Source organism: Hypomesus transpacificus, chromosome 7 (genome assembly GCF_021917145.1).
Source record: "Hypomesus transpacificus isolate Combined female chromosome 7, fHypTra1, whole genome shotgun sequence".
NCBI lineage: Eukaryota > Metazoa > Chordata > Actinopteri > Osmeriformes > Osmeridae > Hypomesus > Hypomesus transpacificus.
In genome coordinates, this window is record NC_061066.1 from 3205778 (window position 1) to 3229248 (window position 23471).

Sequence of the window (23471 nt, forward strand, 5' to 3'; positions counted from 1 at the left end):
TAGTAACAATACGCTTCAATAATACGATGACAATTCATCACTGTTGTTCGTCGTATTCTTCGGCCAATGGTGACTAGACACGCTTTGGACGAGTAAAATTAGACATGTAATGTTGCGATTGGACGTTCGTGAATGCAAGAATATCTGCTATTGGTCTAGAGTTGTGCGTGGGGAACAGAGATAGGCTCCCAACAGGAATCCGCCTCCCACGTAAATGGGACGTGATAAAGACAGTCACCTTTTCCCGTCACCGAGCAGTTCAACTGCTTACCGGGTAGTTGGTGTGTTAAACGGGACAAAACCAAAACATCCTATAAATTACATTCTCTATAAAAATGAGACGAATTTGGATTATAGGCTTCATTTGTGCTCTGCTAACGTTCAGTAAGTAGTCCAGCTTCACGGCATGCCAAATTTCACAAATGCTTTGCTAAATTAGCTATAACTTTATTACATGCATATTGTGGTTTAAGCGAAATGTATTTCTATAGGCTATAGCTATGTACAGTATAACAATCTATGTCGGGGATTAAATACTCTGACTCTGAGCAAACATAGGTAATGATCAATAAGCAAAATGTAGTATGCTGTACTTGGAGCGACATGCATTATGAAGAAATTGTAACTGTCATCTGCCCGCTAATTTGCGAGCAGATTAGAGACATCATTGGATATGAAATACCAAAGTCTTAATTGAAACTGCCTTACTTGACACTTCTCAGCTGTGACATTGTATCTTAAACAACAACGTATTTCGTCCTTGGTAAAGTAAGTTACCGTAGGCCACTGCAAAGTGCGAAATAATCTTGACATTTTTCATTGTTTGGTTTATGCAGTACAATCTCTTTAGCCGGTACTATAAGATAAGAAGGTGAACATGGAATGTGCACATTATCAGCCATGAAGGTTAACTTTATCTGGTATCAATTTGCCACTGCATTATCTGATTAATTGTGAGAATGACTGCCTTGTACTAGAGAAGGTCTTCTGGGGTTAAACGATTTGTAGACTGACTAGTAGTTCTTTATGATCAAGTATATTCAGTCATGCAACACAAACGAAAGTGGCTTTTTAATTAGGTGGAGTAACTTGCAAGGTCAGGTTTAGCCCTGCAATTAACCAACAAACCAATAAAGTCGATTTACTTTGAAGTCATTCTGTAAAGATAGTTGTATAATTACAGCAAATAAAGTATTGTTGATTCCATAATGTATTGTTTTGCTCTACAGCATCAGTCAGTGCAGACGATGATGTTGACATTGATGGCACAGTGGAGAAAGACCTGGGCAAAAGCAGAGATGGATCACGGACAGATGACGAGGTTGTCCAGAGGTAAGTCAGTCTTGTTATACCTCTGATACTTGTGTAGTAAATCTGACACTACCCCCCTATCCCTTCCCCTTGGCTGTTTGACTTCGAATTCTCAAGTAGCCTACACCCAACTCTCAACAAAAGTTGAGTACAAAAAGATTTTCCCCTTTTGGTTTGACACTCTCAGCATTATGTTTCGTTAGTGCACTAGCTCCTCATCTGTTGCTTGGAGAAACAGCTACTAGTGCCGTCTTTGCTGGCACACACAGCCGGCTTCACAGTTTTCCCCAATGACTTCTTTCTAGACACAAGCCCTGTTACAAAACAGCATGTGAGCTTGCCGTATCAGGATGGTTGCTAATTGATCCTCCCTTTGGGGAAAACCAGAGTTGTTATTACTAATTCATGCCTGTTTGTGATTTCCCCTTTGTCTCCTTATCCAGGGAAGAGGAGGCCATCCAGCTTGATGGCTTGAACGCAGCTCAGATCAAGGAAATCCGTGAGAAATCGGAAAAGCATGTGTTCAAGGCTGAAGTGAACAGGATGATGAAGCTCATCATCAACTCCCTCTACAAGAACAAAGAGGTTTGTGTGTTTTCTCAATGTCTACCATCAAACAACACGGCAGTTATTCTCCTCCATCTGTCAGTCTGTCTATACTTTGTTTGTTTGTTTGTGTTATCGATTTGAGTAATGTATGGGACTATGTAATTCTGTGTAGAGCCGTGGTTTGATTTGGTCATTTTGTTGTTGCATGCATTTGAATATGACGTAACAAAATCAACTGAGAATGTTATGGCTGACGCTTCTTTCTTGTGTGTCTTTTTGCAGATCTTCCTTAGAGAACTGATCTCCAACGCTTCGGATGCCCTGGATAAGATCCGGTTGCTGTCCCTGACCAATGAGGATGCACTCAGCGGTAACGAAGAGCTGACGGTGAAAATCAAGGTGGGTAACTTATCCTCTGGGTTACACTGGGACCCACCCAAACAGGTTCTTACTCAACACTAAGCTGTCAGAAGTGATACTTAAGACCGTGTGGTTTACATGTCCGCCACATCTGTATTTACATGGGTTTGCATTGCAAATACACACCTCCAGTACATGACTTTAAACACCTGACTCGTTTGAGTAAACCCACAAAGGGAAATAGAAACATGTTTCTAATTGCCTATCTATTTCCCCCACAAATACAAATGACAATGTAGACTATAACATACAACATGTCACCCTTTCCTCCAAAACAGTCTGACAAGGAGAAGAACATGCTCCACATCACAGACACAGGCGTCGGCATGACCAAGGAGGATCTGGTGAAGAACTTGGGTACCATCGCCAAGTCTGGCACCAGTGAGTTCCTCAACAAGATGACGGAGATGCAGGTGGAGGGCCAGTCCACCTCTGAGCTGATTGGCCAGTTCGGTGTGGGCTTTTACTCGGCCTTCCTGGTGGCAGACAAGGTCATCGTAACAACCAAGCATAACAACGGCACCCAGCACATCTGGGAGTCGGACTCCAACGAGTTCTCCGTCATCGAGGACCCCCGTGGGGACACGCTGGGCAGGGGCACCACTATCACGTGAGTAGGCATGGCAACACTTGGCGACATCTCAAACCAATATAACAAAATATGATGTCTTTCATGGGAGCGTTGGCAGGTTTGATTTGGAAGTGTTGGTTTGGTTGGCCAGACCAGATATCTTTATGTTACACTATATTTATGACCACACTGGTCTGTCAGATTCAAGCCTGCCTTAAAGTTCAAACTGGAGTTTGAGAAGCCTTATGTATTTGTCTCCCTCATGTGATGCAAACAGGAGTGTGACAGTGGTTGAACAGACAGCTGTACAGCACAGCCAGCTTGATCCCTAACCTGAGATGCTCTTCTCTTTCCCAGCTTGGTGATGAAGGAGGAAGCATCAGACTACCTGGAGCTTCAGACCATCAAGAACCTTGTAACCAAATACTCCCAGTTCATCAACTTCCCTATCTACGTGTGGAGCAGCAAGGTCAGTCGCTGTGCCTGGTGTTCTCTAGGTCTCCCGTGAACAATACTTGATGGCTAGGGGAACATGAATGGCATTTGAATGCAGCTTGGGCAGAGTGAACCTCACGCCTCCCTCTGTTCCTGTCCAGACTGAGACTGTGGAGGAGCCTCTGGATGAGGACGAGGCTGACGCAGAGAAGAAGGATGAAGCTGAGGCTGAAGCTGAGGCTGAGGTGGAGGAGGAGGAAGAGGAGGAGGACAAGGACAAGCCAAAGACCAAGAAGGTAAACCATCGCGAGCATCTTTGAACTGCAAAAACCATACCCAGGCGAAAAGCCTGCCATGCAGCCTGGTGTTCATGTGGTGTTTCTCTCTTTTTCTCTCTAGGTGGAGAAGACGGTGTGGGATTGGGAGCTGATGAACAACATCAAGCCTATCTGGCAGAGGCCGGCTAAGGAGGTGGAGGAGGACGAGTACAAGGCCTTCTACAAGAGCTTCTCCAAGGTGAGACCCCCTGCTGGAACCAACCAGGTTCCTCTCCTCGGAACATCTAGACAGCTCGACTCCTGTGGGTGTTCCATCCATGTCCGCTCATCCAGGTCGTTCTGCGTCCTTACAGGAGACGGAAGATCCCATCGCCCACATCCACTTCACTGCCGAGGGCGAGGTCACCTTCAAGTCCATCCTCTTTGTGCCCTCCACAGCCCCTCGTGGTCTTTTCGACGAGTATGGGTCCAAGAAGAACGACTACATTAAGGTATGGTTGCTAGTGGCCTGTGGGGCACCGGGGTTTTTTTAGACTCGTCTTACACGCAGTACTGTACGAGTCCTGTTTGTATTCACATCCGATCGATCAGCATCTCTCTCTCACTCTTTTACAGCTGTTTGTGCGTAGGGTCTTCATCACCGATGATTTCCATGACATGATGCCCAAGTACTTGAACTTTGTGAAGGGCGTGGTGAGTATTATCAGACCGGATCCATACCTCCAACACGTTGCCCCCTTGAAGGTTGACGGTGTGCTGTTTGCGTCTCCTCAGGTTGACTCCGATGACCTGCCGCTGAACGTCTCCAGAGAGAATCTCCAGCAGCACAAACTGCTCAAGGTGAGACCTGCTACTGCCGCACTCCCTTCGCCAGATCCAAAAACTTGAACTCAACGTTTACCTGCGTAGCCCCCTTTTTCAAGCAGCGTCACAAAGGCATCACACAGGTGCCCAGTGGTCGAGAAACGGTTCGCGGTCCAATACTCCCTGTGTCAAACCAAGCAGACCGCTCACCGAACTCACGTCTCTCCAACCAGGTCATCCGTAAAAAGCTGGTGCGCAAGACCCTGGACATGATCAAGAAGATCGCCGAGGAGGAGTACAACGACAAGTTCTGGAAGGAGTTCGGCACCAACGTCAAGCTGGGTGTGATCGAGGACCACTCCAACAGGACCCGTCTGGCCAAGCTGCTGCGCTTTCAGACCTCCAACAGCGACACGGTGCTGGCCAGCCTTGAGCAGTACGTGGAGCGCATGAAGGAGAAGCAGGACAAGATCTACTTCATGGCTGGGACCAGCCGGAAGGAGGTGAGGGTTGAGGAACATCAGCGCTGTGGGCACTGTTCAAGGACGTTCTCAAAGAAGGACACCTGTTGATGAATACAAACCTTGACTAACATTCTTAGAATACCTTACATCTAAAATCTGGTTTAGCGTCCGAACCAGGTTTCCTACTTTTTTTGTGTGTGTATTGTAATCTGAGCCTAACTCTCCCTGCCATCCTCCCCTCTCCTCAGGCCGAAGCCTCTCCGTTTGTGGAGAATCTGCTGAAGAAGGGCTACGAGGTGATCTACCTGACCGAGCCCGTGGACGAGTACTGCGTCCAGGCCCTGCCCGAGTTCGACGGCAAGCGCTTCCAGAACGTGGCCAAGGAGGGCGTGACGTTCGACGAGGGCGACAAGGCCAAGGAGAAGAGGGAGGCCGTGGAGAAAGAGTACGAACCCCTCACCACCTGGATGAAGGACAAGGCCCTGAAAGACAGGGTCAGTCTAGCGAACATCAGGGTCCGATTTGAAAAAGCTCAAAACAGGACCAACACGACTTTTGGAGTCAAACTCTGAAGTGACTTATCTATTCTGTGTACAGTGTATCACAAGGTTATCCTGAACAATGACATTGTTACGACATGTTGCTTTACTTGTTATAGTTAGTCCCATTCAATATGCAAAAATCTTTGTTGTATTTACAAAAAGTTAACTTTTTTCTTTTTTGTGCATGTTTTTCCAAAGATTGAGAAGGCTGTGCTGTCCCAGAGACTGACCAAGTCCCCCTGTGCCCTGGTAGCCAGCCAGTACGGCTGGTCAGGAAACATGGAGAGGCTCATGAAGGCCCAGGCCTACCAGACAGGACAGGACATCTCCACAAAGTAAGAGCTGGTTGGAGAATAATGCCTTCAAATCTCAGAGGACATGGACATAACCCTGAATTAATACAGTTTCATTGTTGTTTTCCAGTTACTATGCCAGCCAAAAGAAAACACTAGAGATCAATCCCAAACACCCACTCATCAAGGAAATGCTGAAAAGAGTCAATGTAAGTGTAATGTAAAAGCCTTGAACAAGATGGCTGACTTGGTGACAGACATCCAGCGTTGTACACGCTGTGTTGTTTACCGACTCCTCTTCCGCCTGGCTACCACAGAGCGATGCGGAGGACCAGACGGCCTCAGACCTGGCCGTGGTGCTGTTTGAGACGGCCACCCTGCGCTCCGGCTACCAGCTAGCCGACACCAAGGCCTACGGAGACAGGATAGAGCGCATGCTCAGGCTCAGCATGAACGTCGACCTCAGCGAACAGGTATGTCTCCTGCCTCCTGTCTACTACACCGTAGTGGCATTACTAACTGTCTCTGGAGAAGGGCATGTCTCGCTGAGTTTTTTTCTGGTGTTCTCTGAGGCTGATTTGTTGTTGTCGTCCTGTGGGCCACTGTGAAGCCCTTCGTAAAAACGTTTGGAATTGGGAGACCCTGAAGTGTTTTGTTTTTGTCTCTCAGGTTGAGGAGGAACCTGAGGAGGAACCTGAGGAGCAGGTGGAGGAAGAGGAGGCTGAGGATGCAGAGGAACTTCAAGCAGAGGAAGAGGAGCAGGAGGAAGAGGAGGATACGGTGAGCTGGGAAAGGGAGTGTCTTAAGAACGAGGGATTGTGAAATGGAGGATGATGAACTCATGTCTTTCCCTCTCTTCCTGTCATTACAGGGTGCCAGAACTAAAATAGAGCTATGAGGCAGCAAGGGGAAGACGGGTGAAGGATGGGGGGCATATATTTAAGGAGATGTCGATCTCTCTGCTACAGATGCGGGTGATGGGGGCTAGGATGGACAGGTTTTTTAAGGGATTTCTTGTGTTTTCAGTTGGTGTTTCATGCCAAAACGCTATATGTCAGGAGGACATTTGGTCCACAGACTCATAGACTTTTAAGATCTTCCTAGTAAAGGAGAATATCTTTGTCATTGATAATTGTATGAGGTACATCATGTAAATTAAACATTTTCATTGAGTTTGTATTTTTGTCAAGCAGGATATAGCGTTTTGAATGAGACATTTTACTTGTTGCTCATGACTGTAAATTGTTAATATTTAACTGACCGGTTATGGAGTGTTGACTTCCTGTCACGAGAACAATTAAATGTTTCCGGAAAAGGAACCTTGGTCTGATTGGTCTTCTTTTAGGAGTTGAATTCCACTTTTTATTCAAAACAGATCCTTAAAAGGTAACACATTAAACACAATAATGGATTGTGTAACGAAAAACATCAATACACACATCAATGTCATCTTACTATTCATTTCAATTCGAGCCAAGAGTAGGCATTGCATTTTGTAGAGAATGATAATACTGTTTTGATCAACAACAACAACAAAAAGCAGAATACAACAACATTCTTATCAAACAATATTCAAACAGCAAACATTTGGTTTCAGGATGACGCCACATGACCAGCTACTGTCCTTACACAGCCTCATAACACCACTCAGCAGGTCCTGGAAAGCCAGACACGTCACAAACGCCTGGTCCTAATGTCTTCTACAGCCATGGTGTGTCACTTGGGCCGGATCAAAGAGAACCTGCCATTGGGGTCAGGGATGAACCACTTCTCCCACAGGTCCAGGTGGACGCAGGGATAGTCCCAAGGTTTGAAGCGGCCATTCCAATGCAGCAAGTGCGCCTCTTGGAGGAAGGTCTCCGAATATCTGGCATCAGGACTCCAGCCTGTATGAATGACAAACCCCAGAGTTTAGAGGAAGAGTTTTTTCGCCAAACCTGTCGTTCATTTGATTGGGGGTCTGGAGCCCTGTGTGAGATGGTGCAGATGTGACGGCAGCCTCACCCAGGTGTCTCACGTGCCACAGTGGGTCTATGATCGTGTACTTGTCATGGAACACAATCAACATGGGCGGAGTGGCCACGCCCCCTGCCATGGCACTGCTGTAGAGGTTCTCCCTAGAGGACGAAGGGAACCAAAAGAAAAGAGGGTGGTATCATTTCAATTTTAAGAATAGCGTTGAATGGAACACACAACTCACTTGAAGTTCTCCAGCATCCATTTCTCCAGCTGTTTGGTGATTTTCTGCTTCTTCCATTCCCCCATGTCAGCAACAAACACTCCGGGGTTGAAGGAGCAGTCACTTGGATTGATTCCCAGATCTCTCACCACCTGTTTTCTATAGTCCAGAAATCCCATGTATGTTGTCTGGGAGACAGGCTCAAATGAGAAAGGATTGCGTTTAAATTATTTCACTTTAAGATGCATGCAGCAAAGCAAAGACTCTTGATAAGCAACTGTCAGATGGCTTCCTGTAGTTCAAACAGACAGCAGCTGATCAAAGTCCTACTCAGGTCACCCTGAGTAAATACTGCCCTCTAGCAGCCAGTGTCTTCACTCACCTGCATGCCCACACTGCGCACAATCTCGTGTGTGGAGGGCAGGTCACAGTCTGTGGCGAAGGCTGCAGCATGGCCTGGCGCCAACTTGGTTCGGTACAGCTCCTGGATGTCACCTGGACCCGGTTGGAGAAGCGAGGTAATAGTCATTAGATAGAAAATGTAATAAAAAGCTCGGAATCAACAAGGTTTATTACTTCGCTCTTTTCTTTCCCCCTCCATTTCTACTTCACACATGAAGGATTCACACCTTGTACAATTACGTCATCATCCAGGTAGATGATTCTTTTATGGTTGATATCAAGCATGGGTAGGTAAAAGCGCACAAAGTTAAGCTGCAAATAAATTGACAGAGAGGTTACTTCAATCCAGGATGTCCACATAGCAGTTAGGTGTGTACACATGCTTGGTGTGTGCGTGTGTGTGTGTGTGTGTAGTACAACACATACTCACTGGATGCAACAAGTCAGGCCGGGAGGAGTCTGGTTTCACCTTTCCTTTCAGTACCATAGGGTTGAACTCCAGAATTTTATACTTGATTCCCTTCAGCTTGGTCTTCTCTATGTACTGTCTATGGGACACACACAAAGACGACCAAAGGCTAGGATGTTCACCACACCATCAAATGTGTGAAGTGTATAATTTTGACTTTAACTCAGAACTTGGATTGCTGCAAAAGGAGGGAAGAATTTTGCGGACGCAACAAACCGTGTTAGCTTCACAGCCTCACGAAGAGTGACAATATAGAATAACACGCTGGCGTCTGTGTTGCTATGGATACTGTTGATGGTAGCCATGGTTCCCCCTATGCGCTCCTCAGATGCACAGATGACCACTGGTATGATGTTTGAGGGCTTCTCCAGTGCAATATCATGTTCAGGTCCAGGATCCCTTTTAATTTCTGTATAGGATCCTAGATGCACATAGGACTGGTTTGGTCATGAACAACCACTTCAAATGTATTATCAAACTGAAAATATAACAGTATAAATATAACAGAAATGTAACAGTATTAAAGGCAATGCCTTTAGTCACGGATAGCTTAAACTTCAAGGTCTAATTCAGATAGTCTTGGTTTGCACTGGCGCCCTCGGGTGAGCGTCTTGTTGCAGTGAGGCCTGTTCTCACCTGTTCTCACAGGAGGGGCATTGACATACCTATGTGTTTAGGCCGATGTGACGCTCTGAACAGTTTACTGTGGAGGATGAGACACACCATCAGAACCAGCAGCGTCAGGAGGATGCGGTTGACTGGAACAAAGCAGAAAGACAAGGGCAACATTCAGAAAGGTATACTTCTCTAACGCTAACGTGAATATCTTGCACAGTTTGTGATACTTTGCAGAGTGCTTGCCCTATAACAAAAGTACATGTTTAGCAACACAGCTAACACTGTCATATCTTTCAAGGAGAAAATGAGTCACACATTGTCACAGGGGCCTGGGTTTCAATTCAACCCGTGTCATTTCCTGCATGTCCTCCCCTCTCTCTCTCTCTCTCTCTCTCTCTCTCTCTCTCTCTCACTCTCTCTCTGTCTGTCTGTCTGTCTGTCTGTCTGTCTCTGTCTCTCTCTCTCTCTATTATGTTTCCTGTCGCTCTTCTTTTAAATACAATTGCAATGACTTCAAAACTTGAATTAGTTTAAACACATTCTTGGAGAGGCAAATTAATCAGTTCTTCCCTCCTCTTCTTATACCTGCTTTGCCCCATAATGCTGTCACATCCTTATCAATCAACTGGTGATTACCTTGCGGAAGGGATGAAAGAAAGCCTTGTCATCTGCACTCAATAAAAGTTCTCTCATCTTTTATGACCCCTCCTCCAGGTACCATGACCAATCCAAACTAATAGCCCAGTCAGCCCCTCCCATCCCTGGCATTCTGCTCATCAGCACACAGACCCTAACCATGTGTCGGCAGCAGCAGTTAAGCTCTGCGAGTCATCAATCATCAGACTGGCACATACCCCCAAAATGATGTGACCTCTCTAAAGAAGTTCCTATAACAACCCGCAGATTACCAATGTTAGGTTTTCACCTACTTGAAATCAGCTTTTTTTTGTGGTCTCAAACAGCTTCATATCCAAACGTTGATAAATGTTTTTACAATAGTTGAAAGTGAAGAGTAGAGTGTGGGAGAGTGAAATTGGATTCCTGGCCCTACACCCTGCTTACCTCATCAGCGCTGAGGAAAGTCAGGATTGGTAGACACACACACATACCCAAACGTGCACATTCACATGCGTAAAGTCACATCATTCATGGTGTTGGATGCGATCCAGCTCTGCTGGGGAACCCTCTGGAGGGACAGAGGGCTGGAGGGCTCGTGCCATACAAAGACTGCATTGAGCTCCAAACACAATGTTAAAGTTAGGCAAACTCAATTATTTACAAAACACAGTTTTTTTGTGTGAGTGTTAAAAAACTGGCATGCAGTGAGACTTGTTCGACAAGTAAGAATTGCTCAATCCAGAGAGAATGTTAAGATTTCTTTAAAAAATCGTAGTGTCTGGACCAGCTAGGAGTAATCATAACGCCACTCACTTTTCCTCAAAAGAGCCATTTCTCATTCTTCGTCAAGCAGCATCTGCAAACAGAGAATGAGAATTCGATTTGACAGGCAACATGTACAGAAAAACCATCAGACAAAGAAGCAGATGACCGAAAGAGAGGCCCAGCCCAAATGGACTGAGACACAAAACAGCAGTCAGATAAACAACCAGGAGAAGTGAAGATACTGCATGGTTTGGCATTGGCACTGAGGCCCAGTTGAGGATCCAACCAAAGGGAATATACAACTATAAATCTCTCCCTGAGCAGGATCCAGATGTGCTCCAGGGATCTGACTGTCCTCTCAGAGAAAGACACAAAGTCCCCGTCACATCTGCTGAAGTCAGGAAGTCTAACATACCTACCATGGCATTGGTGGATTTTTGGTATTCGCATTTCATAGCTTATTGGTTTGTGCATCCCAGAGCACGCTAAAACCTGATATTGGGTGCAACCTTTTTGTGTATTTGTAACTGGTCATTCTGATTAGGATCATTGAGAGGCATATGGTTGTAGTTTCACAAACCCCTGTGGCACTTCCTTCCTGGTGGCATTTTTCAATAAACTGTCTGACAGTGATTCAATTTAAGACGTTAACACAAAAAGGAACATCATCCAGTATTTAATGTAACATTAATGTATCCCTATTAACTTCATAGCTTTATGATAGAAGATCACACAGTCATAACAGTAAATAATTAAGATGTTTGGTTATTGTTCTTGCATATAATGATGTTCTCTTGCTCTAGATATTTTGAAAAACAGTATCCTCCAGCAATTCTAACGTGTCATCAACCCTGGACAAACTGATAGAGCAATGTTGCAATGTTCTTGAAAAATCACAGCCTTTTGGAGATGCATTTAACTCCCATGTTGTTTCCTCTAATACTGAGTTTGGAAATGTGCACCATTTGTATACAATGGCTGTGAGATTTATCACAAAACTCACGAACTGTTAAAAATCATTAACTGACTTACGTATTCTTATTCAGATTCTAAAAGCCTGCAGTAATAGAAAAGGTGTACAATAGCCCGATGACGAGACAGGCGAGTTTATGGGGGACCACAGGGGTTTCAACACTGGAACATATAGTTCTTCTACACTTATGTAACTATAATAGAGTTTGAAGACCACAACTGTGTCAATCGATTAGTCAACTTTTTATCGTTGAAGATAATTATAATTTTTTATGGAAAACGATTAATACAATGAATTAAAAAGGGGTGTGTCTCTTGTTTTGTATGGGCTTCATGCACGGGCTATAAAGAAAGGCAACTCTCCTAAGTATTATAAAGTAAAAGTAGGCTACTGCTTACCAGAAGAAGTGTCAGTAATTATCCACACCGCATAACGACCACCATTCCCCGTGCATGTTCTTTAATAAACGCTGCGGAGTGAGTCTCTCACACCCTCACCAACCGCAAACCTTTTTCTTTTCTCCCTTTTCAGGAAGTTCCTTCCAGATGTAACTCTAGACCTTGTTCACCCATGGAAGCACACAAGGCTTTGGCTTTGCATTGAAGATAGATTGAAGAGAAATCCTTCGGATACATCCTTAATGACATTAATTAGACTACGGGGATGAGTATGCCTTTTATCCCAGAGAAATATTCTAAAAGCCAAAAATACCTGAATAGTCTACAACCATACCGTTTGCAGTAGGCGCCAACATGCTTTAATAAAACTAAGAATTATATTGCAGCTGTCTGGTAAAAATTACAGACAGTCCTTTTTATCTGTGGCCAAAGTTTAAAAAAACATGTTTTGCTGGAGGCCAAGGTGGAATATGGTTGGCATAGCCTAACCATTACACAATCATATAAAATAAATTGATTAGATTAGATCTGAAGTCGTCAATGTGCAGTAGCCTTACCAGGAAATTTAAATACCAGGAAAATAAAGATTTACTGTAGAAGGTAGACTGGGGGCCATACTCTCATACAGCTAGTATTCTTTAGTGGCTTTTATTAACTCTGTAACAGACATTTTCTACCTAGTCAAGACACAGATTCAAACTAGGTTTCACAAGAACAAGCAATTGACAGTTGAAAGCAATCAACTTTTATTATAATCTCCAAGGGATTTCAGACAACTGTTTACCAATAAGGAGCATCTGCGTGGGACAATCAAAATCGATCACTGCGTTTCATATGCCTTGAGAGGTTGCATCAATAAAGAATATACATTATCATTATAAAGCTATTTTGGGATACTAGGTGTGAATATCTGTGGAGAAATATTTTTTTGCGACTGGGACAAGTCATGTCAAGCAGGCTTCTTTAATGTGTAGGTCATTGTTTGGCCATCATTATACTTGACCAAACCTGCATTTGGCAGTGCCGATTTTAGGTCTATGATTGCAGCTCGGTGACCGTCTTGCTATATACATAGACTTCGCAAAGATTTGACTTTCTTTTATTGAACTTGTGCAATGGACGAGGAGCACGCTTTAAAACATTTAATAAAACTTACGCAGGATGGTAAATTGTGCGCTCTCGAAAAAGAACTTGGCGTCAACAGCAAAATTGCACGTACTGTCAACAAGAAACATTTTGGGAGATCGGGTGATACGTTGTTGCATTATGCTGCCCGCCACGGCCACTTGGCCGTTTTAAAGTTTTTAATAAAGGACATAGGGTTGGATATTGAACTGTATAATAACGACTACAAGAGAGGTCTGCATGAAGCTGCTTCAATGGGACATGAGGAATGTGTCCGTTTTTTGATCAAGGAGGGTGCAAAAGTAGACTGTTTAAAAAAGGCTGATTGGTAAGTCTTAGAGATTTACAAATATTACAATATCAGACGTATTAAACCTAAATAATTTATACAGTAAAATAATTGAAGTACCAATATTTTTCCCCTGGTTGGTATCTCCCTTCGATAGCTCAGTTGGTAGAGCGGAGGACTGTAGAGGCACTACGCTGATATCCTTAGGTCGCTGGTTCAAATCCGGCTCGAAGGAGTGATTTTTATTTTATTTTCGTGTAACGTCATACCTTTTCACGTTATGATATATTCATGAAATACAATATTCTCAAATTATAGTTACGTGGAAAATTACAGAATATAACTCCGCTGTACCATAATATGGCAGGACTCCTCTAATGATGGCCTGCACACACCAGAACCTGGGAATCATTCAGGAGTTGCTCTCCCGTGGAGCAAACCCCACACTTAAAAACAAGGACGGGTGGAACTCCTTCCATATAGCCTGCAGGGAGGGAGATCCCATAGTCATACAACATCTCCTTCTAGTCAGCCCTGAAGTCTGGAGGACAGAGAGCAAGATCCTAAGGACTCCGTTGCACACTGCAGGTGATGTATAAAGCTTAATGTATTGTCGGGAAGGCCTATTTGCTACCTGACTACGGTCTGGATCGGAATACATGGGAACCCATCACAGTTCTTAAGTTCTTTTGGTTGCTTTTTGTGTAGCCATGCACGGCTGTGAAGAGGTGGTCGGCATCTTGTTACAGAGGTATGTATGCTTGTGTTGGTTCTAGATATTAAAAAAACAAGTTTTATATATATTGGCTTTACCAATGAGTCTACATACTAGATAGAGCTACAGTGCTGTCACTTTCCTTCTGCTGGCAGGTGTGGGTATGACCCAGACACTCGGGACAGCTGTGGAGTCACCCCCTTCATGGATGCAGTGAGGAATGGACACATATCTGTAGCCAAACTACTGCTGAAAGAGCACAAGGTGCACTGCTGAAGACTTAATGAAGAACTATAATAAAGCTATAAAAAGTCATCTAACATTGCTGTGTGTGTGTGTAGTCCTCCCCCATGGCCACAGATATCCTTGGGGCTCAGTCAGTGCACCAAGTTGCTGTCACTGCCCAGGAGGAGGCGCTGGTGTTCCTAGTGAAGGACCTCGGCGTGGACGTGAACCAGACTGCCACTGACATGCAACTCACTGCTCTGCATTATGCGGCCAAGGTGAGCTGCTCCACACAGTTCAAGCCTAGTTCATAATCTGAATAACACCAAATCAGAATTAGATAGACGTTGTACCCAAACCTTTTTCTTTTTCTTTGGCAGGAAGGTCACACAAGCACTGTAAAAACCCTTCTAACATTAGGTGCAGACCTTCATGTGAGGGACAAGAAGGGAAGAACTGGTAAGGAGCAGGTGACATACCCCACTTTGCTGACAGGAAAGAAACCTTGAAAGATGTGTTGTTGGTAATGGCTGTCCGTCTCCTAGCTCTTCACATGGCGTGTATTGGACAGCATGCAGACACAGTCAGGACTCTACTCCAGCTTGGACTTGCAGACACAGAGGATATATCAGGCACCATGGCTAAAGAGCATGCCAAGAAGATAGAAGTGCTCAATGTTTTTGAGTGTAAATGAAGCAAACAAATCAGAATGAAGACATTGACATAGAAATACATTTGATAGTTATGAATAAATGTTATAATTAATAAACAAATATTTATTGAACAAACATATTACATTGACATTATTGTGTGATTTAGATTCATATGATGTTTTTTTTTTTTATAAAGGCCTGGTAAAATATAAATGTTCACTGTGACACGTGGACCTTACAGTTCTCATCTGTAAACTTGCTTTACCCTTTGCTGTTTGTAAATGATATTTTAAGGCTGTCATTCAGGCAAGATTTAGGGTAGCTATGGTAACTTTGGACAAGTGCGTATGAAAATGCGACACTATAAGAGCAGTACACAGTTCTGTATTCTAAAGACAACTGTGGTAATAATAATTATGTTAGTAATAACAAGTCACTAAATAAACATTCAGTACTTCCCCATTACTTCCAGAACGTAACTCCTCCCATGTCGCGGGAGGAGGAACCGCTTGACGTTCAACCACAGCCCCTTTCATTTCTAGCTTTGCTGATCTCCATTTTCTTCAGCCCGATATTCAGGAAAAGAGGAGCTAAGACTTTGAAAAATGAATGAAGAATACGACGTTATCGTTCTGGGGACTGGACTGACGGTGAGGACGAAGAAATGCTACCATTTACCTTCCTTTATGAGATTAAGAACCTATTTCAATGCTAGTTGGGTGCAGCTCACTTGACTTGTCTTGAGCTGGACAGTTGCAAGCTAGCTATGCTAGCAAGCTACTTGCTATGCTAGACTCTAAAAGGCTTTTTGGCAACATTCAGGCGGGGCCTAGAACACACTGCTACCTGTGAACTTGATTATCATACAACGTAGCTAGCGAGATATTTAAGACAACGGTCAATCGAATGAGCTTTGCTTATAATATACTTGAGGTACAAACATTGTTGACAAACAGGTTGTATCACGAATAAAAAACGAAAGCAGTTAGCTTGCTTGTATTAATATTGCAAGCTAGGTCTACTTGTCACTAGCTCGGGGCCAGTGCTACAAGCTTTGTTCATTGGAGAAAGAATGCTAACGTGTCATTTGGCCAGTTACACGTTCCTAATGTTGGAGAGGTAGATTACCATCTGTACACCTGTTGTCAATGGATTTTGGTAGCTAGCACTAAGTAGTTGACACTTTATGATAGCATTTTACACCATTACGAATTTGTATCTGTTCTTTTCTTTAGCCTAGCTACAGTAGCAAGCGAACGTTGATAAACAGCCTCAGCCCACACACAGGCATGGGGTGTGGAGATTCTTATTCACCCGAGCCAATCAAGTTTGCAAACTGGAAGTACTGAAAGAAATGGCAGCTTGGCTTGCTTGCTGACTTTAGTTTGCTGCCTACTTACAATCTTGTTTACATTTAGCTTATTGATCTCGTAGATGATTGCATCTCCGTGTTTCGTAAATAAATCTGCCGTAGCCAAGTTGCAAGGAAGAGATTCGCAATATCCGCGTAGATAGCATCTCACTGCGCACGTTCAACTGAGTGTGAATTTCAAGTACTATCACATGCATTGGCAGATTGAAGGAGGCTATTTCATGGTGACTTTTTACTATCTTTTATATTTAACTCCATGTGAATTTCTATTTTTAAGTGACTTATTGGTGGTGCAACAGCTTAACTCGTAAAACAGTTGCACTCAGTGAAGGCATGTCAGGAACAACTCGTGACGGAATTAGGTGGCTAGCCCTAGCTACTGAACATAGTTCATTAATTCTACATTGTTTAGATCACACTTTTGTGTGAAGGCATCAAATCTAAAAATGACTTGAGCTAAAAAAATAAGGCCAGTTTAAAAAGTTCAAGTTTTTTTTATGTTGTAAAAGCGACACATAAAATAAACTGCAACTAGCCTAGTAGGCCTCAATCACTGGTGCTCGAACGTGAACGATTTGTCACATTAACGGATACTGAGCTAGGTAGTTCCACATTTCTGCCAGTAAAAGTAGAAAATCAGTCTTTTGTGGCCATAATGTTTTGTGCTGTCCACTTCCAGCAGGATATGACGGTCAGGAAGGTTTGAGTTGTTTAGCTCGAGTCGGGGTTGGCAGCTAACCAGAAAGGGGATGGGTTAAGGGCTGGTAACTCCTGCGTTGTGTTAGCCTGCAGATGGGTGTGGTGAAGGCATTGGCTACTTTCTGTTCCTCTATGTCAATATGGTAGTTCAGTCAAATTCAGACAAATGGCACATGTGTTAAATACAACAAGTTATAATAATAGACAGGCCTGGTTAATCAGAATTTGGGGCTGGACATGAGTAATAGAGCAAGTGGCTGGGGGGAAAGTATTGCACATCTGGCCTAGACTAAGATTATGGGGAAAAAAGCATTCATGTTGCTTCAGTCAACTGTTCACACACAAATTTAAATAGTGTTATCCAAGTAGGCCTCCTCACTGTCAGGCAGATGGTGATTCAACATCCTCTCTCCCAATGCAGAGGCCCTGTCAGACAGTGTGGTACCAACCAGAGCTTTGAAAATCACAGCCTAACTCATGAGAGTTTTTGGAAAATGCCAAGATGGCACACTCAGTCTTTCCATACGTACGTGAGGGCTTTCATGTGACACAGCCTTTTGAACTTCAGTCGCCCAACACAACCAAGTAGGCAGCAAACACACACACACCAGTTAGTCACCCATCATAAACCTACCTGCTTTTATATAACCCTGGTTTTAAAGGTTGAACTATGAAAAAGCCTCATTTAGCCTCATTTAGGCTTGTCTTGAGTATTTTATCGACTGGAGTGTCTGACTTCTGAATTGGTACATTGTCCTCCCTGAGGACACAGGCTGCATGACTGACAGTGTGATGACTGGGCTGTGCCTGCCTCACTATTTACCATATGTAAGCACCAGCAAAGCAGCTTCGGTCCCATGCCACTCAAATGGACAAATGATGACAAATCACGATTAGGTCTTCCCGACAGTTATGCACACCCATAATTGAACTCCAATGTTTATTTAATGGTCCCTCAAACCATATCGAGCCACTGGCACTTACCCTGCACTGATGAGAGCACAATATTTGTTGTGTGAACGTTATTGCATGGAAATACAGTAGGGTGGCCTATAGAATCACAGAGTATTGTTAAAAGCACTATTAACCTTACAAGCTCTGTCCACTGTCAACTAGGTATTTTCAGAGTTTTTATTTTTTTTATTTTTTGTAACTCCAAATTATGCGAAACCTGTATAGTGCCACAGTCTTTGGGCTATATGACATCATCCTTAGTTGGGCCTTTGGCCTTGTTTGTCCCCATTTGCACAAACTACTTTCCTTCCAACCCTTTCCTTGTATGACATAATATTATTCAGATGTCATTACTGCATTTAGCTTTGCAAGTTCATAGAACGAGGGACACATCCATTTTGGAGTCAGGGCTGCTTTGAAATTGGTGATGTCATGGTCATATTACGACTCTAGCTCAATCTTTCTGGCACTGTCCACTAAAGGTTTCTGAATAAAGTCCACAGAATCACATGATGTAGCCAGCGGTGTTTGTTTTGCGTGTTTTTTTTTGCTGCTCAGCTCCCTACAAACCGAATGGCGTAATCGTATTAGGGCCTTTGGTCAGTTGAAATTCCAGAGTCACTTAGCCTACGTGCACGTTTTCCTCTTCAAGCACCAGGTCGTACTCTTCACTGAAACCTGCTGCCATGACAGAAGAACTCTAACCCTATCTCAGCACTACTGGGGGACATGACAGCAATGTGATGATGGGGCAGACTTTCTCATCTAAATTCCCTCCTTCAAATGGAGCATGATTTCAACTGGATGCTTGTCGCTCTATCTCTCTCCCTCTCTCTCTCCCGCGCCCTGTAGTTTGTGGTTGCACTTACTGTAAAAAAGCTGTTTCTCCCGTAGTAGACAGACAGAATGCCAAATGGTGTTCTCTGTACTACTTTTTGGAGTTCTTCCCTTGTGGAAATATTAACCAGCCCGGAAGTCTTGTAATAATGAATTGTACCTCCCACCCGTGCACCTATCCTGGGTCACTGGGTGCAACCGCATAAGTCCGGTGAATCTCAAAAACCTTCATGTCTTGTTTTCCTCTATCCTCAAAATGTTTTTTCTACACTTTGTTTGCTGTAATTCTAGAGCCCTGGCCAAGTTTTAACAGTGGTGGTTGCACAGTCAGTTATCAGATCAAAATATGAAAAGGCAGAGCCTACCCAGACCACATTCATGACTCCGACCACAAGAGCGACAAATCCTTCATGGTTTGCACTGTGATTTTAAACTGGCCTGTGTCAAATGGCATTTAGTGCAGTTTGTAACTAGCACAAGACCTCCATTGGCCAAGTCCCTTTGTCCTTTGATACAACTACAGCTTTGATAACACGATTGTTTTGACGTTGTCTTTAGTTTGTGCCGCTCAAAATGTCTGTCGTCCAATAGGAATGCATCCTGTCGGGGATCATGTCAGTGAAGGGGAAGAAGGTTCTGCACATGGACCGTAACTCCTACTATGGGGCCGAGAGCGCCTCCATCACGCCCCTGGAAGACGTAAGTCGACATCTGACCTGCCCTGCCTCAGCCAAGAATTGCTACACTTAACTGGCAGTTGGCACATCCTGTTAGATCTGCTACATTCCTCCAATGTCCTTTTCTAGAAATGTCTAACACACAGAGGCTATCATCAGGGCCAACTCAGCCCTAATATCCTGCCCAGTTGACCAGAGCACATGATCAATTAATTTCCTGTGTGACTTCCATTATGTGCGCTGCTTGGCAAGTAGTTGTGTATGAACAACAATGTCGATGGTTTTGCTCGTAGCTCTACAAGCGCTTCAGCATTCCAGGGAGCCCGCCAGACTCCATGGGGAAAGGCCGTGACTGGAATGTTGACCTCATCCCCAAGTTCCTCATGGCCAACGGTAAAAACATGCTAACACAAATCACTCCCACCTCCCCCTACTCTTATTGTGACTTTATCACTTATGTTGACTCTTAGAGGATGTATATTCAGTGCCTGGTGGGGTCAGAGGGTAATTTCTTACTGTGCTTTTAGCTGTGATTGCCATACAAACAAGAAGCCCAATGTTCAACCAAATGTATTTAATGTTTTCAGGAGAGGACAAATGATTGGAATTGAAACAGAAGGTGTTGAAACAGTGAGTGTTTGTTAACGCCCCCTGTCTTTAACCTGTGCAGGCCAGCTGGTCCGCATGCTGCTGATCACACAGGTCACACGCTACCTGGACTTCAAGGTGATTGAGGGCAGCTTTGTCTACAAGAAGGGAAGCATCTACAAAGTCCCCTCCACCGAGACTGAGGCTCTGGCATCCAGTGAGTCCAGGGGGCACTGTGGGAAGGAGGGGGGGGGGGGGGAGGCTGGGTTTTGTAGTTTTTCTTCTCCACTTCTCCACAACAACATTTGCTGTTGCCAAAAATAATACTTGATTTGTAAACGCAGTCGACAACTAGTTGTTGACTACGTTTTTGATGACTGTTCTCTCTCAAAGGTCTGATGGGGTTGTTTGAGAAACGACGCTTCCGGAAGTTCCTGGTGTTCGTCGCCAACTTTGATGAGAATGACCCCAAGACCATGGAGGGCGTGGACCCCAAAAAGACCACGATGAGAGACGTATTCAAGAAGTTCGACCTGGGCCAGGACGTCATCGACTTCACCGGCCACTCTCTCGCCCTCTACCGCACAGACGAGTGAGTACCCAGGAGCACCAGAGCATCACGGAAAGATGGTTTAACCCCAAACCGGAATATCTCTAAATATCACTGACAGCCTTGTTGGACACTGTCTGGGATCATGAGTAATATTGCTTTCTCTGCCTTACCCACTCAGATACCTGGACCTGCCCTGCATGGACGCGATAAACCGGATCAAGCTATACAGCGAGTCCCTGGCCAGATATGGCAAGAGCCCCTACCTTTACCCCCTCTACGGCCTGGGAGAACTGCCCCAAGGGTTTGCCAGGTAACACCTCCTCCTCTCAACCTGTTGGTGTCATTACCAACAGAGCTCACAGATGGTTGTGCATGTCCACTCGCTATGGGAGTGTTGAGCTTTTGAGTTTGCAACTTCAATCCCCCTGTTTCCTCTCAGATTAAGTGCCATCTACGGAGGGACCTACATGCTGAACAAGCCCATCGAGGAGATCGTCATGGAGGACGGGAAGGTGGTGGGAGTCAAGTCTGAGGGAGAGGTAAGGGCCAACTCGCACATCTGACGACTGGATGGAAGGCGGCCCCTTGTCTAGCAACATTCTCCGGTGGAGACTAAGCTCTGACGTGTCAAATCTGTCTCCCAGATCGCACGCTGCAAGCAGCTGATCTGTGACCCCAGCTACATCATGGACCGCGCCACCAAGGTGGGTCAGGTGATGCGGGTCATCTGCATCATGAGCCACCCCATCAAGAACACCAGCGATGCCAACTCCTGTCAGATCATCATCCCCCAGAACCAGGTCAACAGGAAGCACGGTGAGTCAGCAGACAGTGATGTCATCGAGGCACGATGGCCCACATACAGAGCGCTGATGGAAAGCGGATCAGAGTATTCGCCCCTAAGTCGTCGACTCAAATGGGGTTGTTTCTCTCTCACCGCAGACATCTACGTGTGCATGGTCTCCTTCGCACACAACGTTGCCGCCCAGGGCAAGTACGTGGCCATCGTGAGCACCACGGTGGAGACCAACGACCCCGAGAAGGAGATCAAACCGGCCCTGGACCTGCTGGAGCCTGTCGAGCAGAAGTACGTACCGTATGAGTCCCATGTGGGGGCTTTGTGCTCATGATTGTCAGCTGTCCAGAGATGCACATCTTTGACGGTGTGTTTAACCCTGCGTTTAATATCCATGCAGGTTTGTGAGTATCAGCGATCAGTACGCACCAACTGATCCTGGGGCTGACAGCCAGGTAGGGGTCCATAACATTTTGGAGGTTTTGTGTACAAGGTTCTTCAACCGTAGCAAAACATCCCTCTTGCATCCCTCACTCCCCCCCCCCCCCCCCAATTCAGTTTGCACCCATTTTAAACAAGTGTATTTTTTTATATCACAGATTTTCATCTCCCGTACCTATGATGCAACAACTCACTTTGAGACCACCTGCGACGACATCAAGGACATCTACAAGCGGATGACGGGGACAGACTTTGACTTTGCCGAGATGGAGCGCAAGAAGAACGACATCTTCGGCGACGCTGCTGACCAGTAGAGATCAAAGAGTCTGCCACACTCCTGAATATCCATTAATGTCGCTGACAACGAAAATCTTAAAGAAAAAAAAAAGAGAAAAAAAAAAAGTCAAAGATGGCTTGTCGGATGATACAAGTATATGTTTTGCTCATCAAGGAAGTTCATGATATAGAGTTATATTATAGCATTGCTGGAAAGGGGACAGGGTGGAAGTTATGCTTTTTATAACCAAGTTCAGACAAATATTGCACTGAATACTGGTTAATACCCTTCATTTTTACTCATCATGTAACCACAGTCCGCCTCGGGTAGGCGAGGGATACATAGTCCAAAGATGCAAAATCAATTGATCAGTAACATACAAAACATCACCACAGATTTGTAATTTTAGTTGTGGGTGAAAAATCAATGTGTTCATGTGCTGAAAGAGTTACCATGTAAAAGCATAAGTGTTTGGGAGCTGTGGAATATATGAACAGTTGTGTCTTATCGTCTAAACGAGTGTGGTTGTCTTTTTGGGAGGAAGTAGTGGAGTGGCTTGGCTTCTTCCATTTGTACTCCAGCAGTCATTCCTACCAAGCTAGCATAGCACACTTGCTCCACAAACACCAACAAACTGTGTGAGGAGGTAATACTTCAGTAACCAGCTTAAATGAATAACAGTATCTGGGATGCCTGGTGGTCATGGGGGACTATTTTGTTGTATTTTTGTATTGTCTCTCATCTCCAATCTTAGCCCAGTCCTGGGCAAGGCATTATGCTATTCTTAAGCCAAGCCACTAGGTGAGTGTAGTCCAGCAAAAAAAGCAAACTTCCTGTTCCAGTTTGCAGCAGCTTGAGTAACTGCAATGTATCAGAGGAGACTTATTTCCTTTTACTTAAAGATGAAAAGATCCAAGCTGTGCAAAGCAGGTTGGGGAATATGTGATAAAGTTGACTGTAATTGCTTTAGAAGGACCAAATGTCTACTATGGCAGTATTGATATGACAAGGGCCGTGTAATAATGTCACCATTGTTTTAAAAGATTATGAAACATATTGGGCCCAAATGATTTCTGTACTGCTAAGTAAATAAAGTTGTGAAAAAATACATAATTGTTTGGCTGGGCTCTTGCAGTTCTGTTGGATTTACCTTAATGCAGTCATTTGAAAATAATACTGTT

At 44.4% G+C, this 23471-nt stretch overlaps 4 protein-coding genes and 1 non-coding gene across 10 annotated transcripts; 4 read left to right on the forward strand and 1 right to left on the reverse strand.

The window, feature by feature from the left end:
* The first annotated feature begins 233 nt into the window (after window positions 1-233).
* Window positions 234-6986, forward strand: hsp90b1 (heat shock protein 90, beta (grp94), member 1). The gene is made up of 18 exons (XM_047022834.1): window positions 234-384; window positions 1230-1332; window positions 1755-1896; window positions 2143-2259; window positions 2559-2890; window positions 3209-3320; window positions 3448-3582; window positions 3686-3802; window positions 3918-4055; window positions 4180-4257; window positions 4339-4404; window positions 4602-4871; window positions 5081-5326; window positions 5573-5709; window positions 5798-5876; window positions 5985-6140; window positions 6337-6447; window positions 6539-6986. Exons 1-18 carry the CDS (start codon window positions 336-338, stop codon window positions 6563-6565), a joined length of 2415 nt encoding a protein of 804 aa, XP_046878790.1. The 5' UTR covers window positions 234-335; the 3' UTR covers window positions 6566-6986.
* On the reverse strand, window positions 6687-12270 carry glt8d2 (glycosyltransferase 8 domain containing 2). Of its 6 annotated transcripts, XM_047022839.1 has the most exons (11): window positions 12090-12270; window positions 10767-10809; window positions 10445-10572; window positions 9383-9475; window positions 8934-9138; window positions 8679-8796; window positions 8476-8560; window positions 8229-8341; window positions 7868-8046; window positions 7672-7784; window positions 6687-7553 (listed from the first exon to the last, which is right to left on the reverse strand). In XM_047022839.1, the coding sequence occupies exons 4-11, from the start codon at window positions 9441-9443 to the stop codon at window positions 7384-7386; spliced, it is 1044 nt and encodes a 347-aa protein (XP_046878795.1). In that variant the 5' UTR covers window positions 9444-9475; window positions 10445-10572; window positions 10767-10809; window positions 12090-12270; the 3' UTR covers window positions 6687-7383. The 6 variants fall into 6 exon arrangements, with proteins under 6 accessions (XP_046878795.1, XP_046878793.1, XP_046878794.1 ...); XM_047022837.1 differs by lacking the exon at window positions 10445-10572; XM_047022838.1 differs by lacking the exon at window positions 10445-10572 and having other exon boundaries at window positions 7868-8034; window positions 12090-12267.
* An 819-nt stretch (window positions 12271-13089) lies between these two features.
* Window positions 13090-15269, forward strand: ankrd16 (ankyrin repeat domain 16). The gene is made up of 7 exons (XM_047022899.1): window positions 13090-13542; window positions 13871-14091; window positions 14212-14254; window positions 14374-14482; window positions 14560-14721; window positions 14824-14902; window positions 14989-15269. The coding sequence occupies exons 1-7, from the start codon at window positions 13205-13207 to the stop codon at window positions 15135-15137; spliced, it is 1101 nt and encodes a 366-aa protein (XP_046878855.1). The 5' UTR covers window positions 13090-13204; the 3' UTR covers window positions 15138-15269.
* Window positions 13651-13738, forward strand: trnay-gua. The gene is given in 2 exon segments: window positions 13651-13687; window positions 13703-13738. It is a non-coding gene; the product is annotated as a tRNA-Tyr (tRNA).
* Window positions 15270-15613: 344 nt separating the features above from the next.
* LOC124469622 (rab GDP dissociation inhibitor beta-like) lies at window positions 15614-23398 on the forward strand. The gene is made up of 11 exons (XM_047023025.1): window positions 15614-15746; window positions 19550-19657; window positions 19929-20028; window positions 20306-20440; window positions 20617-20815; window positions 20955-21086; window positions 21216-21315; window positions 21421-21592; window positions 21719-21863; window positions 21973-22027; window positions 22172-23398. The coding sequence occupies exons 1-11, from the start codon at window positions 15702-15704 to the stop codon at window positions 22325-22327; spliced, it is 1347 nt and encodes a 448-aa protein (XP_046878981.1). The 5' UTR covers window positions 15614-15701; the 3' UTR covers window positions 22328-23398.
* Window positions 23399-23471: the final 73 nt, after the last annotated feature.

What these genes read in the sequence shown, in the direction of transcription:
- LOC124469622 (XM_047023025.1), top strand. Translation starts at nt 15,702, where the DNA reads ATGAATGAAGAATACGACGTTATCGTTCTGGGGACTGGACTGACG. An exon ending in CCATCACGCCCCTGGAAGAC is followed by an intron (nt 19,658 to 19,928) that starts GTAAGTCGACAT and finishes TTTTGCTCGTAG; the next exon opens with CTCTACAAGCGCTTCAGCAT. An exon ending in CTGCCCCAAGGGTTTGCCAG is followed by an intron (nt 21,087 to 21,215) that starts GTAACACCTCCT and finishes GTTTCCTCTCAG; the next exon opens with ATTAAGTGCCATCTACGGAG.
- ankrd16 (XM_047022899.1), top strand. Translation starts at nt 13,205, where the DNA reads ATGGACGAGGAGCACGCTTTAAAACATTTAATAAAACTTACGCAGGAT. An exon ending in TACTGCTGAAAGAGCACAAG is followed by an intron (nt 14,483 to 14,559) that starts GTGCACTGCTGA and finishes GTGTGTGTGTAG; the next exon opens with TCCTCCCCCATGGCCACAGA. An exon ending in CTCTGCATTATGCGGCCAAG is followed by an intron (nt 14,722 to 14,823) that starts GTGAGCTGCTCC and finishes TTTCTTTGGCAG; the next exon opens with GAAGGTCACACAAGCACTGT.
- hsp90b1 (XM_047022834.1), top strand. Translation starts at nt 336, where the DNA reads ATGAGACGAATTTGGATTATAGGCTTCATTTGTGCTCTGCTAACGTTC. An exon ending in ACAAGGCCCTGAAAGACAGG is followed by an intron (nt 5,327 to 5,572) that starts GTCAGTCTAGCG and finishes GTTTTTCCAAAG; the next exon opens with ATTGAGAAGGCTGTGCTGTC. An exon ending in ACGTCGACCTCAGCGAACAG is followed by an intron (nt 6,141 to 6,336) that starts GTATGTCTCCTG and finishes TTTGTCTCTCAG; the next exon opens with GTTGAGGAGGAACCTGAGGA.
- glt8d2 (XM_047022835.1), bottom strand. Translation starts at nt 9,506, where the DNA reads ATGTTGCCCTTGTCTTTCTGCTTTGTTCCAGTCAACCGCATCCTCCTG. An exon ending in GGCCTGACTTGTTGCATCCA is followed by an intron (nt 8,561 to 8,678) that starts GTGAGTATGTGT and finishes ATTTATTTGCAG; the next exon opens with CTTAACTTTGTGCGCTTTTA. An exon ending in TGGATGCTGGAGAACTTCAA is followed by an intron (nt 7,785 to 7,867) that starts GTGAGTTGTGTG and finishes TTCGTCCTCTAG; the next exon opens with GGAGAACCTCTACAGCAGTG.